Genomic DNA, 17,780 nt, shown 5'->3' on the forward strand with positions numbered 1-17,780 from the left:
TGTCCCTCAATTTGGGTTTCTCTGATGTTTCCTCATGATTAGATTCAGATTATACATTTTTGGTAGGATTGCCACAGAGGTGATGGATGTGTCCTCACGATGTGAACTTGTCGCATTCCTGGTGATGTTAACTTTGAACACTTGCTTAAGATGGTGTCTGCTTCATGTGGCGTCTGATGCATAGTTAATAAGTTTCTTCGGGGAGTTACATTGAGATTATGTAGATATCCAATTTCTTGTCAAACCTGAACACACTAGTTTAAGCTTTCATTGATAATTCCTGACTGAATCAGTTATTACTAAATCAGCTGTTACTGTGACAGTCACCAAATAGAGACTTTCTAATTCCATTGTTTATTCTACATTAATTGTTGGCATTCTACTCTAAGGAAGAGTTTCTCTGTCTCCCCCTTTTGCTTATGCCAGTATGGACACATAGGTTCTTATTTTATTTCATGTGTTAAAAATTGTTACAATCAATTTTTTTGATGCTCAAATTGCTTTGATGCCATTGGGCACCCCTCCAAATTGGCTGCTGGTCCTTCTGACATGTTTCCATCATGCTTTGAGCACTTCCTTTAATTTCTAGCAAAACATGATGTTCCACGTTCGTCTTTCACTTTCCCTGCCCCTGCCCTGGAATCAACCACTTGAGGGACCTTGTTCCTTCTAGTGGAGAACAATATTTAGAAGCCAAGATCTGAGCTGGGACTTATATGTATTTACACATACACAACATCTATAGCTGTCTATCTATCTATATTAAAAACCATGAGTTCATACTGATACTTTCAATTCTAATCCAGTACCACCAGGTTCATTATTCAAGTCTCCTTTTCCATATTTGTAGCTCTCTTTTCTAACAGTGAGAAAGCCTGCCCCACAATATATTTGCTTATTTGCCCAATCCTAGAAAACAAAGAAAATAGTTTTAGAATTGCTAATTCATAGCAGTGTGAAAAACAAACCTACTTCAGACTTCAGTATTGGTTTACATTCTGTCTTTAACCTAAAGGTGTATAGTCAAAATACTGTGTTCAACACCTGAAAATACCACAACATTGTAAATCAACTATACTCCAGTAAAAATTTAAAAAAAAAATACTGTGTTCAAAAGTTACTAGAGTTAGTACTTTTTTTTTCCTCCCTTGGTATGGTTATGCTATTCTTTTGAACTATACTTTTGCTTGTTTCTGTTTGCGTTTCATTTTAGAATTCTTTTCCCACTACCTTTGTTGATTTTATCTATGTAATTTCTTTTGAATGAGTGAACCATTAGCATGGTCCCAAAAGCCAGGGCTATGCAGAAAGTGTGCTGGGCAGTCTCCCTCCTCCCTGGCCTTTCTCCCTGCTCCCACCCCTCCCTCCATCCTTTCCTGCCAGTTCTCATCCATCCCCTATTTGCAGCAATCTCATTAGTTTCTCCTTTATTTATCCTCTGTTTTTTTTTCACACAGATAAGCAGATACATGTATATTTTCTTATTTCCCCTCCTTTCTTACTCAAATATAGCATACTATAGATAGATATTCTTCTATACTTTGGTTGCAAAAAAGTTTTCTAAACACAATATAATAATTCTCCAATAGTAGGAGGATTATTGCATATAATGAAGTATTATGTAGCCATTTTAAATGTTTTTGAAAAATAATTAAAGATTTGGGGGAAGGCTTACAAAGTCATTTTAAGTGTGCAGTTAAATGTGAAATATTTTAAATGCACATTTAACTGTAAAATATTTAACAAGAAATTTGTTTTCTCTTTTAGAAAAATGATGAAAGACAATATGGTGAACTAGAAAATAGAAAACCCTCTTGCTTACAAAACATCCAGAAACTTGATTAGGAGGAAATGTACTGCTCCCTTAACAGCAGTTTTCTGAGTGGTAGAATTACAGATACTCTTGTTTTCTTCTAGTTTTAAAAACTTACCCCACGTAGAGGAGGTGATACCTGGAGAGCATTTATCAACACATTGATGCATTTTTCAAAAATAAGTAAAACATGCCATTGGTAATCATTAGAAACAGTTCCAAAATAGTTTAGAATGAAAAGTAAGTCTTCCTCTTCCAGAGGCCACCACTGTTTCTAGGTTCTTTCTCTTCCCCCAGATATGTCCTCTGCATATACAGCACAAACGTCACATATATACTTATCTCTGCAACACACCATGCCTGTTTTTACTTACTTATAGAACTTGAGGATTACTTTATACCTATATATATTGATCTGCTTTACGTTTATTATAATCAATTATACATAATCAGCCACAGCATGGTCATTTCCTTTCTTTTTCTTTTTCTTTTTTTTCAATAATGCTTCAGTGAGGGGGAAAAAAAATCTGTCTTTCTGACTCCCCAAAGTTTCAACTATCCAAAGGTAACAAGAAGCCTATACCGGCAGCTCCAAAGTAATTTTTAATGCCAAAGAGTATTGGGAACTAGATCAGTTTAATGCCAAAGAGTATTGGGAACTAGATCAGTTGCATTATGTCCTGTGTGTTCTGCTGCAGGTTTCCAGAACAATTAAAGTATCAGGTGTTTTGGATTAAGGAAGACACAGCCTTGGAGGCAACACAAGTTGGAAAAATAGTGTTGAGGTGTCATCTAACATTTAAACTCCTAGGACATCCAGAGACATTTACAGTGACTCTTTTTATAATTTCTGTATAAATTACTTTATAGAACCTTGTAATGACCAAAAATACCATTATCAGGGGCCTTCAGTGTTTATCTATTTGGAGTAATTTAATATGTAAAGTTTTGATACTATAAAACATTAATATTAGAGAACAATGAGTTTTTAAATATAAACTTTATTTTTGGTATAGATAATACATTTATTTGGTTCAGAATTCAAAAGGTACGGAAAGTTGTATACTACAGTGAAAATTTTCCTTCCTCCTGTTCCCCAGGCACACAGTTGCCTTCAGGCAACCAATGTAACCAGCTTCTTGAAGAGCGAACTTAAGTCCCCACCCCACATTTTCCATTATGAAAACTTTCAGAACCACAGAAAAGTTGGAAGAGTACTGTGAACCTATTCACCTAGATTCACCAGTTGTTTATGTTTTGCAACATTTGCTCTGTGTGTGTCTCTCTCTACACACACACACACACACACACACACACATACGCACACACTCTTTTCTCTGAACATTGTGAAAGTAAGTTGCAAATGGTATGACCCTTGACCCCTAAATTCTTCAGCAGGTATCTCCCAAGAACAAAGACCTTCTTCAACACAATCTCAGTATTACTATCACCCCCAAGAAATTTAACATTAACGTAATAACATTATATCAGATTCCTTCCAGTTGACTCAGTAATGTCCTTTATGACAATGCCTCACTCTAGAAAGCAGAGAACACTGATTTCATTTATTGTCACATCTCTTTAGGCTACAGCAGCCTGGATCAGTTGTCTGGTAGGGTGGCCCTCAGTGTGTCATCTGATTGTTTCCTCATGATTAGATTCTGGCTGAATGGTTGGCACATAATGTTGATTTTTCCCATTATGGGTGATTCCGATGTGATCACTTGGTTACGGTGGCCCCCTGCCAGGTTTCTCCTTGAGGTATTCAAAGGTATCTTGTTCCCATGTAAGGAAGAAATGATCTCTAGGATGGTGCTTTGGGACCACGTGACTCTCCTGTTTCCCGGCCTCTCACCCAGTGATTTGACTCCATTGGTATATATTGCATTAGTGGTTGCAAAATGCTTTTCTAGTTATATTATCCTATCTACTGTTATTGACTGGGATTTTTCCATAAAAAAGAGCTTTTTCTTCTCACATTGTGTGTGGGTTTAACACTATGAAATCATAGTTGTTTTTTTGCATTAATTTAAAAACTTTATTACAGGGAATTTTAAACATGAACAAAGACAAGTTAGTGTAATGAGCCCCATGCTCAATCAGCTCCAGTGCTTACCAGCTCATGGCTATTCCTGTTTCATCCATACCCCACTCAGTCTCCCCTGCCCAGTATTACTCTGAAGCTAAACCAGACATATAAGTTCATCTGTAATATTTTAGTGTATATCTCCAAAAGGCCATGTATTCTCTTTAAAGTTAACGTTGCAATTTATTGCTTTCATTATTCTTTTTGATGCTTATATTGTCCCAAGTTTGGCCTACTTAAGGCCTACTTAAGCTGACTTCTACACTTCTGACACATTCCCACCTCCTTTGAGCGCTTTGAAGCACAAGATATTGTAGGCATGTCTTGTGATTACCTTGCCACAGACCTAGAATCAGCCATTTCTCTAAGGAGCCCTGTGAATTTAAATCTCTTAATGCAGAGAGTCATTTACAGGATTTAAACTTTCTTTTAAATGGATTAATATTTCAAAAGTTAGTGACAAAGAAGGCAGTTTGCAAGGGTTTAGCCTATCAAACAAAAGTAAACAAATTATTTTAAGTCCAAATCTCTTTAGATCACTGAAAGTTTTAGTAGATTTTAAATTCCTTGAGAGCAGCACCTACTGGTGCTTTGCTGCGCTTTGCTTTGCATGTGAGATTTCCAAAGCGATTACCACTGAAGTCTCCAGCCTGCCCTGCCCCTCCCTAATTCCTTTCCCCATCCAGCTCAGCCTGCCTACCTTACTGTGGAGGCACTGTATTTTCAGATGCCCAGACTTCATAATCTAGATGTTCTTGTTTGTTCTCTTCCTCTGTACCTTTAATAAGTTACAAATCCTACAAATTCTTCTTTGAATGTCTTATATCCATTCTTCCCAATAATAATGAAAATAAAGATCATATTATTAACAACTGGTACATGCAGGGACTATCTGTATTATTTCTAATCCTTACTTTGGGGCTACAAGTAACATTACTGTTCCCATTTCACAGTCAAGGAGATGGAGGTTCAGAGCATGGGCAAATTGCTGTAAAGGCAGACTTCACCAGCTAGCTGTCTCTACCACACTGCTTCCCTTTTCTCTCTTTTCTACATCTGTACCCTGAGCTAGACTTTAAGAGGGACAGCAGTATAACGGGGAAAACAAGAGTTGGAACAGGAGTCAGCTCACTTGCAGGTCCTCCTCTGCCAGTGATTGGTTTTGTGATCTAAGTTCCTATCTTACATTCTGAGCCCTAGTTTTCTCTTTTTTTTTTTTTTTTTTTTTACACCTCTGCATTTTTTTTATTAGTTTCTGCTTTATAACAAAGTGAATCAGTCATACATATACATCTGTTCCCACATCCCTTCCCTCCTGCGTCTCCCTCCCTCCCACCCCTCCAGGCGGTCACAAAGCACCGAGCTGATCTCCCTGTGCTCTGCGGCTGCTTCCCACTATCTATCTACCTTACGTTTGGTAGTGTATATATGTCCATGCCTCTCTTTCGCTTTGTCACTGCTTACCTAGTTTTCTCTTGAAAATGAGGAACCCACGGGCTTCCCTGGTGACGCAGTGGTTGAGAGTCCTCCTGCCGATGCAGGGGACACGGGTTCGTGCCCCGGTCTGGGAGGATCCCACGTGCCGCGGAGCGGCTGGGCCCGTGAGCCATGGCCCCTGAGCCTGTGCGTCCGGAGCCTGGGCTCTGCAATGGGAGAGGCCACAACAGTGAGAGACCTGCGTACCGCAAAAAAAAAAAAAAAAAAAAAAAAAATGGATGCTTGGGCCTCACCTTCATAAATTCTTATTTAAATGGTCTAGATTGAAGGTTCTAGGCAGCAGCCTTTTTCAAAAGCTCCCCAAGTGATTCTAAAGTGCAAACGAAGAAGAATGGACTGCTGGGTAGATGTTTTCCAAGGCCCATTTGTACTGTAATTAGACAGCTGTAACAATTGTCTGGATGATTAATCTGCCTTCAGACTCTCCCTAAAGTCTGGCTTCCACCACATTTATCTTCCTAAAACATTTGCTTGGTGACCTGAACCAAATCATCTGGGAGCTTCCCATTGCACAGGAGAAAGTACCAACCCCCAGCCTGGCCGCTAAGGTTCTCAAGCTGAACTGCTCCAGGTTAGCCAGGCAGGACCCCTCATGGCTCCCTGAACAGGCCAGACTCATCGTGAGCCTCAAGCCTTTGCTGATGGGCATTCACTGAATGTCCTTTCCTATCTGGCCTAGATGCTTCTCCCTCAGGGCACCCAAAGCCCCTAAAAGAATGAAGCCTTTTTCGGACCCTCCACTGATCTCCTCTCTGCACTTTTTATTTATACTTCCCACCAGGTATAATATTTCCTTCACTGATTCATTCATTCAACAGTGTATCAGTAGCTGCCGGGGCCAGCCCTGGGCCAAGTCCCAGGGATGCAACAGTCTTTTGCAGAGCAGGAGGCAGCAGATAAGCCGACAGCCACAAGACAGTATTCTGAGTGCTCTGGTGGAAGCAGCCCAGGGCACCCGGCTCCGAAAAGGAGCCTCTTACCAAGATGGGATGGTTTGAGCAGGTTTCCACGAAATAGTGGTTTCTGACTGAGCCCTACTATGGGAGAAGGAAGTTATCCAGCAAGAGAGGGTCTGAGTAAAGAATGTTCAGGCAGTGGAATCAGCAAGTGCAAAGCCTTGCAGAGAGAAGAGAACGTGGTTCTGCAGGAGAAGGAAAGCAAGTTCAAGTGAGAGGTGAAGATTTAGGTGGGAAAGGTAAGCGAGCCCTAAACACTACAGGACCCTGATGCTGGGCTCAGGAGCCAGTGTCGTAACGTAAGCATGAAATAGTGCAGACCCACTTGAGCCTAGTGGCAGAAGAAATGGAGAGAAGTGAATGGATTTGAGGCAGGTTAGATAGAACTTCGGATTGATTGGCTATAGTGGAGGAATAAGGGTGACACAGAAGTTTCTGGCAGTGACACCCAGGTTCACCGAAATAGAGAACATGGAAAGAAATCATGGTTTGAAGGGAAGTTCTGAGTTCAACTTAGGTTGTTTGTCAAGGGTGAGGTACCTTTGGAACAACCAAGTTGTATGGGCAACAGCTACATGTGCTGAAGCAGAGAGTGAATTGTCAGCTGAAGTGGGATTGACCAGCATATATATCGTGATGGAAGCGGTGGGAGTGGATGAAACGGATCAGGAAGAGTGTGTCAGTAGAGGAGGAGCAGCCAGGAGAGAGCCCCAAAGCACCAACACACTTAGGGGGTGGACACAGAAAGAGGGGTCCGCAGGGAAGACTCAGAATACTCCAGAGAGGAGGCGTCAAACCCATAGGGCTCAGCATTTTGGAAGCTAAGAAAGGAAAATGAGGCAGGCAGGAGGGATGGTGTCCACAGAGTGGAGTGTTGCTGGGAAGTGGGTGGAAGTCAGGATGGGAATGTTTCTGATACATGTAGCAACAAGGAGGCAGTTGTTGACCTTGGTAAGATTTGTCTCCATGGAGTGATATGTGCAGAAGCCAGATTGCAATAGATTAAGGGAAGTAGGGGGGGTGTGGTGATAAGCACAGACAACTTCCAGAAAAATGACAGTAACTGACACTGCAGTAGCTCCACGGATGTGTGGAGTCAGGGTGTGGTTTTTATAAGATACGGGAAAGGCTTGAGCTCTTTTCCAAGCTCATGGGAAGGAGAAGGACATGAATTCCAGAAACGTTGGTGGGATTCTTTGTATAAAAGCATTGGGGGATGCTTCTTTCACTGTAACAGAGAAGCGGGAAGGGATGAATGGGGTTGCAGGTGATGTCGTAGCTTTGGTGGTAGAAAGTTGAATGAATTCTCACCTGGCTTACAGGTTTGAAGATAATGAAATAGGCTTCAGTGGAAAATAAGCAAGAAGCTGGCCAGGGGAAAAAGAGGATTGCTGGTCATGCATGAGGGCCTGAGGTTGGACACCATAATATGGTACACTGTGTTTGGGTGGGCCTGGTTGTTTTCTGGATGGTAAACTCTCAGAGGGCAGAGAGTGTGTGTGGTATCCTTCAGCTGCCTTCTCTGTGATTACCATGGTGCTGTGCATACAGTGAACACCCAAATGTCTTAGTCAAGGTACTTTGGGCTGCAACTGTCTAGAAACTCACCCTCACACATTTAGCAAAAAGGAGAACGTCTTGTATAGTGTAACTTCTTTATAAGAGTCAGAACCAGGCTCTCTGCTCTTCCCTTGGCCTCTTCAAGATAGCACGGCCTCACCTCTCTCCTTCATGGTCCTCTCTCACTCTTCCAAGCGTTTAACAGAAACAGGCGGTACGCGGGCCTCTCACTGTTGTGGCCTCTCCTGTTGTGGAGCACAGGCTCCGGACGCGCAGGCTCAGCGGCCATGGCTCACAGGCCTAGCCGCTCCGCAGCATGTGGGATCTTCCCGGACCGGGGCACGAACCCACGTCCCCTGCATCGGCAGGCGGACTCTCAACCACTGCGCCACCAGGGAAGCCCTGTAGAGCTTTTTTAATTTATAGATTCCTAAGCCCCACATTAGATTTCTGAATCGATCTTCGTGGATGGAACCCAGAAACTTTGTCTTTCAGATGCTCTCCCAGGTGATCTTGATGCAATTAGGCTATAAACCTGCATTTGAGAACCGCGGCCCTTAGGTATCCCTCCCCCTCCCCCAATTCTCAGGTCCAAGGAGAGAGAGTCTGATTGGCCCACCCATGGTTCAGTCACCCTTGACCAGAGGAGCCAGTCGTGGGCAACATGAGGAAGTGGCCACGTAGGGCCTCTATATGGAGCTCTATACGTATAGAGCTGATGCTCTATATGGAGCCTTTGTTCAAATTAGGAAAAAGTGCCCCTCTGAGCCAAAATAGAAAAAAACACCCCTCCGGGTAGAGAAGCTGCTCACTGGCAGGCTTGGCACTTTTCCACAGGAAGAAAAGGTGCTCGTTCCCTGGATTCTAGCTCTTAATGCCCTCTAGCAGGTAACAGACCTTTGTGTGTCCAACTGTGCTGGCTCCAACCCATTTCTATGGCAATGGGGCAATTCCCAGAGGAGACTGTGGGCTGGGAAGATCCCAGATGGCCTCCCTCACTCAGCAAATGCCTATCGGTTGACGAATATCATCTTGCTAGTTTGTCGTTGGCTTCTTACAAGGTGTACCACAGAGGGGGATGGGGATATATTGAGTATTCTGATTCATTGGTGGATTTCTGTATATTCACGTGGTATCAAGATAGTACAGGGTCTAAAGAGTTAAAATTGTACATTGATATGAGCAGAGTTCTTGGAGCCAAGTTCTCAACAAAATATCCTTAAATAGCTTCTCTATTTGTGAAGAAAATATATTTCAAGAGCAAGTCTTCTCTAAGAGGGACTTCCCTGGTGGCGCAGTGGATAGGACTCCATGCTCCCAAAGCAGGGGGCCCAGGTTCGATCCCTGTTCAGGGAACTAGATCCCACATGCATGCCGCAACCAAGAGTTCAAATGCCGCAACTAAGGAGCCTGCCTGCCTCAGCTAAGACCCGGCGCAATAAATAAATAAAATTTTAAAAAAGTCTTCTCTAAGAGTTCAGAAAAAGAAAACCTGAATGATATATTTTCTTTCTGGAAAAGATTGTCAGTTCAGGGGCAACCTAAATTTGGGGGGAATGAGAGAAAGTTGCTGGCTCCTGGGCAGGGGCATTGGACTAGGAGGAAGTACAGACCCCTATGACTTAATGCCGCAGTGGAATTCACTCACTTATTTTCATTTAACAATGATTTACTGTGTGCTCACTATGGTGTCAGGCCCTCTTCTGGTGCTGGGGATACAGCAGTGAACCAGACACACAAAAGTCCTGCTCTGAAATCAGGGGACTGGGAGTGACCAGTGACCAGCGAACATCTGGGAACAGAGCAGATCCCTCGGGCAGCAGAGCTTTCCAATACAGACCTAGTGAATGGAGGAGATTCCAGTGGGGACACCAAACCAAGTTCCCAGTGGATTACAGTACTACCACCATCCTGGCCCTACCCGCCCCACCCAACCTCTGTGTTACCCTTATAGCATAAGAGGTGGGGAGATCATTCCAGTCCCAAGGGGAGGGACACAGTGAGGGGTACTGGCAGTAGCTGAAAGATGAAAATGCACTGATGCCAGTGTTCAACCCCCACATGGATGTGGGCAAGGGGACTGTAAAACACTTACACCAAAACCTGCTCAGGACTTCCCTGGTGGCACAGTGGTTAAGAATCTGCCTGCCAATGCAGGAGACACGGGTTCCAGCCCTGGTCCGGGGAAGATCCCACGTGCCGTGAAGCAACTAAGCCTGTGCACCACAACTACTGAGCCTGCACTCTAGAGCCCACGAGCCACAACTACTGAGCCCGCGTGCCACAACTACTGAAGCCCACGTTCCTAGAGCCCGTGCTTCGCAACAAGAGAAGCCACCACAATGAGAAGCCCACGCACCGCAACAAAGAGTAGCCCCCGCTCAATGCAACTAGAGAAAAACCACCTTGCAGCCAAAAAAAACAAAAAACAAAAAACCTGCTCAAACGAGGTGTCCCTACAGTTAGTAACCTTGTTTTCAGACACAACAGTACTTTATACCCTTAAATGATGGCAATTTTTCAAGCTTTTGACATTAGATTAGATTGTTCAGAGTATTTTTTTTTCTCTTTACTCTTCTGTATTATGAAAAAACACATAGAAAAATACAGAAAACATAAATGTACAGTTAACAAATAATTATAAAGCAAATACCCATGCATGTAACCACTTGAGAAATAGATTATCAGTACCCCAGAAAGTACCCTCTTCCATGCACCTTCCTAACCTAGCCCCTCTCCTGACTTTTATGGTGATTTCTTCCTTGCTGTTCTTTTAGTTTTACTACTTCTGTATGCATGGATTTTGTTTTATTTGTCTGTTCAATAGCTAGGAATCATTCAAGGTGATATCTGATAAATAAGGTGGGAGATCAGGCTGGGTAATGACATTTATTTATTTAAAAAAAAAAACAACTTGTGTGCTCTTAAGCAATTTGGATGATATTCTTCTGTTTCATGTGAACTAGGCATATTGAAAGAAATTCCAAAAATGTTGTCCTGGCAACACTGCTATGAGGATTTTGGTCATTTGAACATATTCATTCTGGTTCATCTATTCAACTGTTGATCTCGTTATTTCAGAGTCCCATCTAGAATATAGCCTTGCCCTGTTAGACCACGTTTTTCCAACTTTTATCTGTTTGTTTTTTTATTCAAGTTGGCCCTTATTTTTATTTATTTACTTTTTGGCTGCACCGAGCAGCTTGTGGGATCTCAGTTCCCCAACCAGGGATTGAACCCGGGCCATGGCAGTGAAAGCCCGGAATGCTAACCACTAGGTCAAGGTGGCCCTTAGTGTTCATCCCTTGGAAATATTTGTGAGGAAGGCCTGTGCTCACTGTTCACCCCAGGCCTCCTCACAACATGGGTGTCCTTCTTGTGAAGAGCTTCCCTACAGTAGGAAGGTGTGGAGTTATGTTCTAGGGCAAATGCTGTGAAGACTGGGAGATTTTCCCCCATGGTGTTCTCACTAAGAGGTGCAGGTCCGACCTTCCCTGCTAATGGAAGGATGAGCAAAGTGACTGTTTCCAACTTTGTAATGACCTCCTCCAGTCTTTCTTGGTTGATGTCAAATCCATCTCCATTTCTGTATTAGAAAAAAGGACCAAATAGATAATTAATTGTTTAGAATAATACATTGTTTAGAACAGAAATATTAACATGAGTTTAGTTGGCCAATGGCCAGGTATTGCCAAGGTCTGTGTGAGCGGCCACATGTGAATGGTTGGTGGGAACATTTTGCTTAGGCCAGGGTCACAGGTCATCACTCCTGGAGATGGTTAGACTAAACTCTAAATCATCTGCTGGTATACAAAATATAAAACTGAAGGAAAAACTGAAAACTTACTGCACTGTGAAGTAGTAATGACATAAAGGATTAAAATGTGGGAGTAGTTTAGAAACCCTTTATCATCTTACTTTAAATGCATTATAGAGAGAACAGATTTTTTTAGAGCTAAAAGGAATTTGTTAGTCCTTAAACTTCATCCAGTTCATCTTCCTTATTTATAGAAAAGAAGCACACAACAGTTTAAACATTAATTTTTCTAATAGTATTTTGCTCAGACTAATATTCAGTTGAATTTACATTTCCCAATTACATGCCACCTGAGGTTATCAGGACATGAACTAGAGACATCCCAGACGGCAGGGGTGAGATTTCCTTTAGATCATCCACACAGTGGACGGCGAATGTTGACAGTAGATTTGGGGTTGGTGCTTGGGCCCTGACCGGGTGCTCAGCATCCCTGCAGACCCCACATAGGAACTGATACTCAGGGTCATAATCCTTGCAGGCGAGACATTGCATTACTGAGGATAGAAACTGTTGGGGGTAGAGACTTGTTTCAGGCTCAGCTTTGCATCTGAGCACCATGAACACAGGAGTTCCAGGAGTGAGAAAGCAGCTGCTATCAATCAGCTCAGCTGGGATCAATCATCCCTCCTGAATGGCGTCAAGAAAATTCAGCAGGCTTGTAGACTTTAAAGGGTACTCTTTGCAGTTCTCCCAATGTGATAGGAGGATAATGTTTTTAAACTTTTGTTTTGTAAGCTAAACCGAAGGTGATGCGGGAGACTCATTAACGGACTTGGTTGGCACTTTAAGTGATCTAGTAAAGCTTTTATCATGCAATTAATTTTTCTATCTTGGCAATGTTTTTTCACAGGCTCCGAAAAAAAGTTTGAATCAGACTTCCCCCATTTCTGCTTCCAAGACTGCAGATGGCCTGAGGCAAGCGCCCATCCCAGGCCTCTTGAGCACCGCACTGCCAGGTCAGGAGCCCCTGTTGTGAGCTCTTTTAGTCTGTCGCAGTCCTCCCAGCACCAGGGGACACTCTTCACACATCCCTCATCCTGCATCTCTTCCACTCAGCCTCACCTCCGCTCTGATCCTTCCTTCTTTCCGTATCCTTTCCACCCAAATGCTGTACAATGTTGCATCTGTAGTATCTTATATACTAATGAGGAAAAAAAAAGCACTTCTATTTAAATTACAACACATTAAATTATGTGAAAAAAATGTGCTGCTTAGAAACAATGAAACCTAGTATTATATGGCACATGCGACTTTGTAACTATCCTGTATTTGTATATTTAGAATCTCCCCCCCCCCACTCCCCCACCCCAGACAAAAACAAAAAATATCGTGGGCCATGTCTTCCATTTCTTTTAAAGCTTTGAGCACCCGCACTGCTCAATAAGTACTAGAAAAGACGACAGCATGAACACTCCTAGCCAGTCCCCTAGTTGGGCCTCCCTTTCTTAAGTTGTGAGTATTTGGGGGTTCGGTAATACGGACAGATCACTGGTTTGAGGCCTATTCCTTAGACCTTAGATAATTTGAAACTGTAGCACTGACAGCTTTTATTTATTACCATTTATTTATGTGTTTATTTCCATTTATTACCTAAATAAGCTTTAATAATCCTTACCTCTGTCTTTAGAGCTTTGGTAGATAAATGTACTTCCTGCTCCCCTTCCTCACAGCCAGCACCCATGATAAACAAATCCCTTTCAGAACGTTCAGTAATCTGTGTACATTGGACTCTAGGGGTTACACAACGGGCCTGATTTACTGTTTCTGTTGAACGTTGTCTCGTGTTCATTCTAACAGGACAGGATTCTGGAAGCAAAGTTATACCGGTGTCCTTAGGAACCACACAACCACAGCAGGAAAAAGTCGTTGGATCATCTCCTGGCCAGCCAGCTGTGCAGGTAGAAAACAGTTTGCATAGCTTCTTCTCAATGTTCAGCATGATTGACAGAAAATGTGGTCACATCACCTTCTGTTTGCTAGTGGCTGTCTGGCATCATCTGCACAGTCAGCCTTGTCGCCCTGTGTGCCCACAAAAGTGCTCACTGGAGACCTTCCCTGAGAGCCATGCCTTGTAATGTTAGTGTTTATAGGATGAATATGTCTGTTCTATTTCTCACATGTTTACAGTTCTTTCATTTCCTCATGAATTAATAGTATACCAGCAGCCAGCACATCGTAGGCACTCAAAAAATGTAGTTTACTGTTGAATGATAATGATTATTATCCTATCAAAAGTGCATCTGTTCCTCTTAGTTATACTAGAGATTTTTTTTTCCTGCAGGAGTGTATGAAGTAGTCAGTCCCTATGGTCTTTTAACCCATACTGGTCTGCAAAAGAAGAAAAAAAATTTTTGTTTTCAGTTTTCTAAGGCCTTAGGCTCTTCTCCCTCAAACTTAAAATCGCTAAATGAAATCTGTGGTAGTCTGGGCCCGCCTGGAATACTTGGTGAAGGATCTGGTTCAGTTCTCAGGTTCTGATGTAAGGCGTATTTGTTCCTTACTGTGGTCCAAGAACTGCCCTGCTAGGTCACACACCTGGACTGTATGTGACAGGAGCTCAGATGTGTTTGCTCCCTTATTTACCACTGAGAGGATGAATTAAGGACTGTCTACTGAATTTTCAGATGTTTATGGAGTTGTTACTTAAAATATATTTCTTCAAAAATAAAATGAAGCTTTGTAGAGGGAGTTGGGAATTCAGGCTTTAAGGTAGAGCTAAGTCCTTCCAAGGAACTGATAGTAAGGCTTTCTATAGTCTTGACACAGTGCAACTCTGCTACACGGGTCTGTGGATCTCCTTGTTTCATCTTCCAACACTGGCAAATTACAGCAAATGTTACATACTTAGAGTCTGCTCTTGATAAGGATTTGAAAATATTGGGAACGTAGTGACCTTTATGTATAACTGTATTTTGCTTATTTTTTCTACAAAAGGGAATAATAAGAGGTGTGTTTTGTCCTTAGGTGGATAGTCATTCGGGAGGACAAAAGAGGCCTGCTGCAAAACAGCTAACTAAAGGAGCTTTGTGAGTTACCTTCGGAAATGACCCATTGTGAACATTTTTCTAGGTTCCTAACCTTCAACAAATACACAACAGTCAGGTTATGATACTACATATTTTTTAAAGTATACTTTGGAAATCTTTCCCTATAGTTTGTTAGGAGATATATCTATCTGTACATCTATCTATCTATCTATATATCTATCTATATCTCAAATGTGGTTTGAGCCTACTGTTCACCCTTTTGTTCTTAAGGAGAATAGTTCTTTGTCTTTTTAGCAACCACATACCCTTTGATTGGCCTAAGGGTCTCTGAGGAGAAGCAAGGTTTAATAAAGTCCTATGTCCAGCCAAGCCACGCAGTTGCTGCTCACACTGCTGAAGTGAACTGCCTTTCTTTCAGTCCTTATAGTGAGTTCCTTCTTGCCACAGGATCAGCTGACAAGACTGTTGCCTTGTGGGATCTGAGACATCTGAAACTTAAGTTGCATTCCTTTGAATCACATAAGGATGAAATATTCCAGGTTCAGTGGTTGCCTCACAATGAGACTACCTTGGCTTCCAGTGGTACTGATCACAGACTGAATGTCTGGGATTTAAGTAAAATTGGAGAGGAACAATCCCTGGAAAATGCAGAAGATGGGCCAGCAGAGTGGTTGTTTATTCATGGTGGTCAGACTGCCAAGATATCTGATTTCTCCTGAAATCCCAATGAACCTTGGATGATTTGTTCTGTATCAGAAGACAATATCATGCAAGCTTGTCAAATGGCAGAGAACATTTATGATGATGAAGACCCTGAAGGGAGCATGGATCCAGAAGGATAAGGATCCTAGAGAATGTCTGCATTTCTTGTGATTTTTAGACTCCCCTTTTCTTCCTCTCAACCCTGACATTGATTTAACACTGGTTTTGAGACACAGACTTTGTTTGGTTATCGTCTATAATAAGTTCTATCAATGATGTTATTAGTCCAAAAAATAAAAAAAATAAACTACTATGTTCAGAACAGAAATATTACCATAAGCTTAGCTGGCCAGTGGTCAGGCATTGCCAGGGTCTGTGTGAGCGCCCACACTTGAATGGCTGGGGGGAACACCATGCTTTTGAGGCCAGAGTCATAGTTTGAGTCCCCTGTGTTGATGGTTAGACTAAACTCTAAACCCACCATGATGTATGAAGTATAAAACTGAGGGGAGGGCTTCCCTGGTGGCGCAGTGGTTGAGAGTCTGCCTGCCGACGCAGGGGACACGGGTTCATGCCCTGGTCCGGGAAGATCCCACATGCCGCGGAGTGGCTGGGCCCGTGAGCCATGGCCGCTGAACCTGCGCGTCCGCAACGGGAGAGGCCACACCAGTGAGAGGCCCCGCGTACCGCAAAAAAAAAAAAAGGGGGGGGGGGGAAAGACCTGCTATACTATGGATAATAACATTCCTGTGTCTCTCATTGTCTTTGCATGCAAATAACCATCATGATTAGATTTCTTACATGACTCAACACTGCCATTGGCAATTTCTCTTTAACAGCATTCTCCAGCAGTTACAGAGGGACCAAACCCACACGGTGACACCTGATAAAAGTCAGTTCCGATCACTCAGTGACGCAGTGCAAAGGCTGCTCTCCTACCATGTGTGCCAGGGCTCCATGCCCACAGAGGAAGACCTGAAGAAAGGTAAGCAGGCTGGACCCCCAGGGTGCCACCTTGACACCAGACGCCCTCCTAGGGATGCCCTCCTGGGGACTCACCCCACAGGCGAACCAGAGCCTCGTCACCCCCAGGTGGTAGCCAGGTTACTGTTTTTCATTGCAGACCTACCTTCTTCCCAATTTACTTGATTTCCCAGTCCATGTTTAGGGTTGTGACTTATTTTTCTCAACATTCTGTGGAGGGACACCCAAATGTCCGGATATTTTATGGACACATTTGAGGGCAGTGAATCCAGAGCACTGTTTGGACTCTGGCTGCAGACAGGATGGCCCTGGACGAGGTGCCCTGCACAGTGATTCAGGCACAGTCCCTGCGTTTAGATAGAATGCATACATACCCTGAGCTGCTGCTATCACTTTTATGAATTAGATAGATACTGTAGCTCCCAAAAAGCATTCTTTGAGGTTCCAAAGTGAGTCCAGAGCAGGGCCTCTGAGGGGAGTGCAGCAGTCAATCCACTGTGAGCTTCCCTGGGAGGAAGAGCATCCACATCCAGCATTAAACAGGGATGTGGAGGCTCTGAGAAGAGCGAAGTGGAAAATGTGAGACCTTTGGAGACAGACAGACAAAGGACAGAGCCACAGGACCATGACCTGCGAGATGCCATGGACGAGTTGGTGTCGTTACGTGAAACTGGTCTGCCCAGCCCGGACAGTAGGACTTCATTGTCTCAGCAGTTTCAGTTTTTCATGCTGTTGGAAGGAAGTGGAGGCTTAGGTCACCTAAACTCGTAGATCATTCTCTGTTCATTGATATTTGCTGCTGGTCTGTGTTAATGTGGTTTTCTTTTATAAATGATCTTAATTAAAGGCATTATGTTTTTAGTTTCCTAATTAGAGTGAAAATAAGCTAGTATTAAAATGAGTTTCTGTGATCACATTCCAGTGAACAGTGAGGGACAGGAGTGCAGAAAGATGATGTTTAACCAAGGAAGAACTAAACTAAGAAGAGAAAATGGAGGAATAATTCATTTCAGTCCTAAGGAAAAAAGGACCTAGTGGGTGATTTGCACTCTCTTACTTTTTTTTCTCTCTCTCTCTCTCTTTTTAAAGTTGACAATGAATTTGAAACAGTTGCCACTCAGCTCCTAAAAAGGACTCAAGCTATGCTTAACAAGTACAGATGCCTGCTCCTGGAAGATGCCATGGTAAAGTTCCACTACCAAGCATGTTTGTTTCTTAAACTCCACAGGTCACAGCTACTAATTCAGAGAGAAAAACTTCAAGAAATTACATTTTCCCAACATAGTTTAAAAGGCACAGATACTTAAAATTGTAGAAAAACTTAACCTTTGACTGAACCTTCTACTAACAGCAGCTATATTTGCTATGCTTTCCATGG

The 17,780-nt window shown here is 42.8% G+C and overlaps 1 protein-coding gene across 3 annotated transcripts in view; it reads left to right on the forward strand.

Annotated features, from left to right (window-relative positions):
- The window catches only part of BICRAL (BICRA like chromatin remodeling complex associated protein), an 86,938-nt gene that overhangs the window by 60,389 nt on the left and 8,769 nt on the right, over positions 1-17,780 (forward strand). For all 3 annotated transcript variants that reach the window (XM_081245344.1, XM_081245346.1, XM_081245345.1), the window contains 5 exons: positions 12,580-12,685; positions 13,527-13,627; positions 14,694-14,755; positions 16,258-16,403; positions 17,492-17,586. In XM_081245344.1, coding sequence (XP_081101470.1) covers positions 12,580-12,685; positions 13,527-13,627; positions 14,694-14,755; positions 16,258-16,403; positions 17,492-17,586 — 510 coding nt within the window. The remainder of the gene's footprint in view (positions 1-12,579; positions 12,686-13,526; positions 13,628-14,693; positions 14,756-16,257; positions 16,404-17,491; positions 17,587-17,780) is intronic.

This window comes from Mesoplodon bidens, assembly GCF_964165515.1.
Source record: "Mesoplodon bidens genome assembly, chromosome: 10".
NCBI classification, from domain to species: Eukaryota; Metazoa; Chordata; class Mammalia; order Artiodactyla; family Ziphiidae; genus Mesoplodon; species Mesoplodon bidens.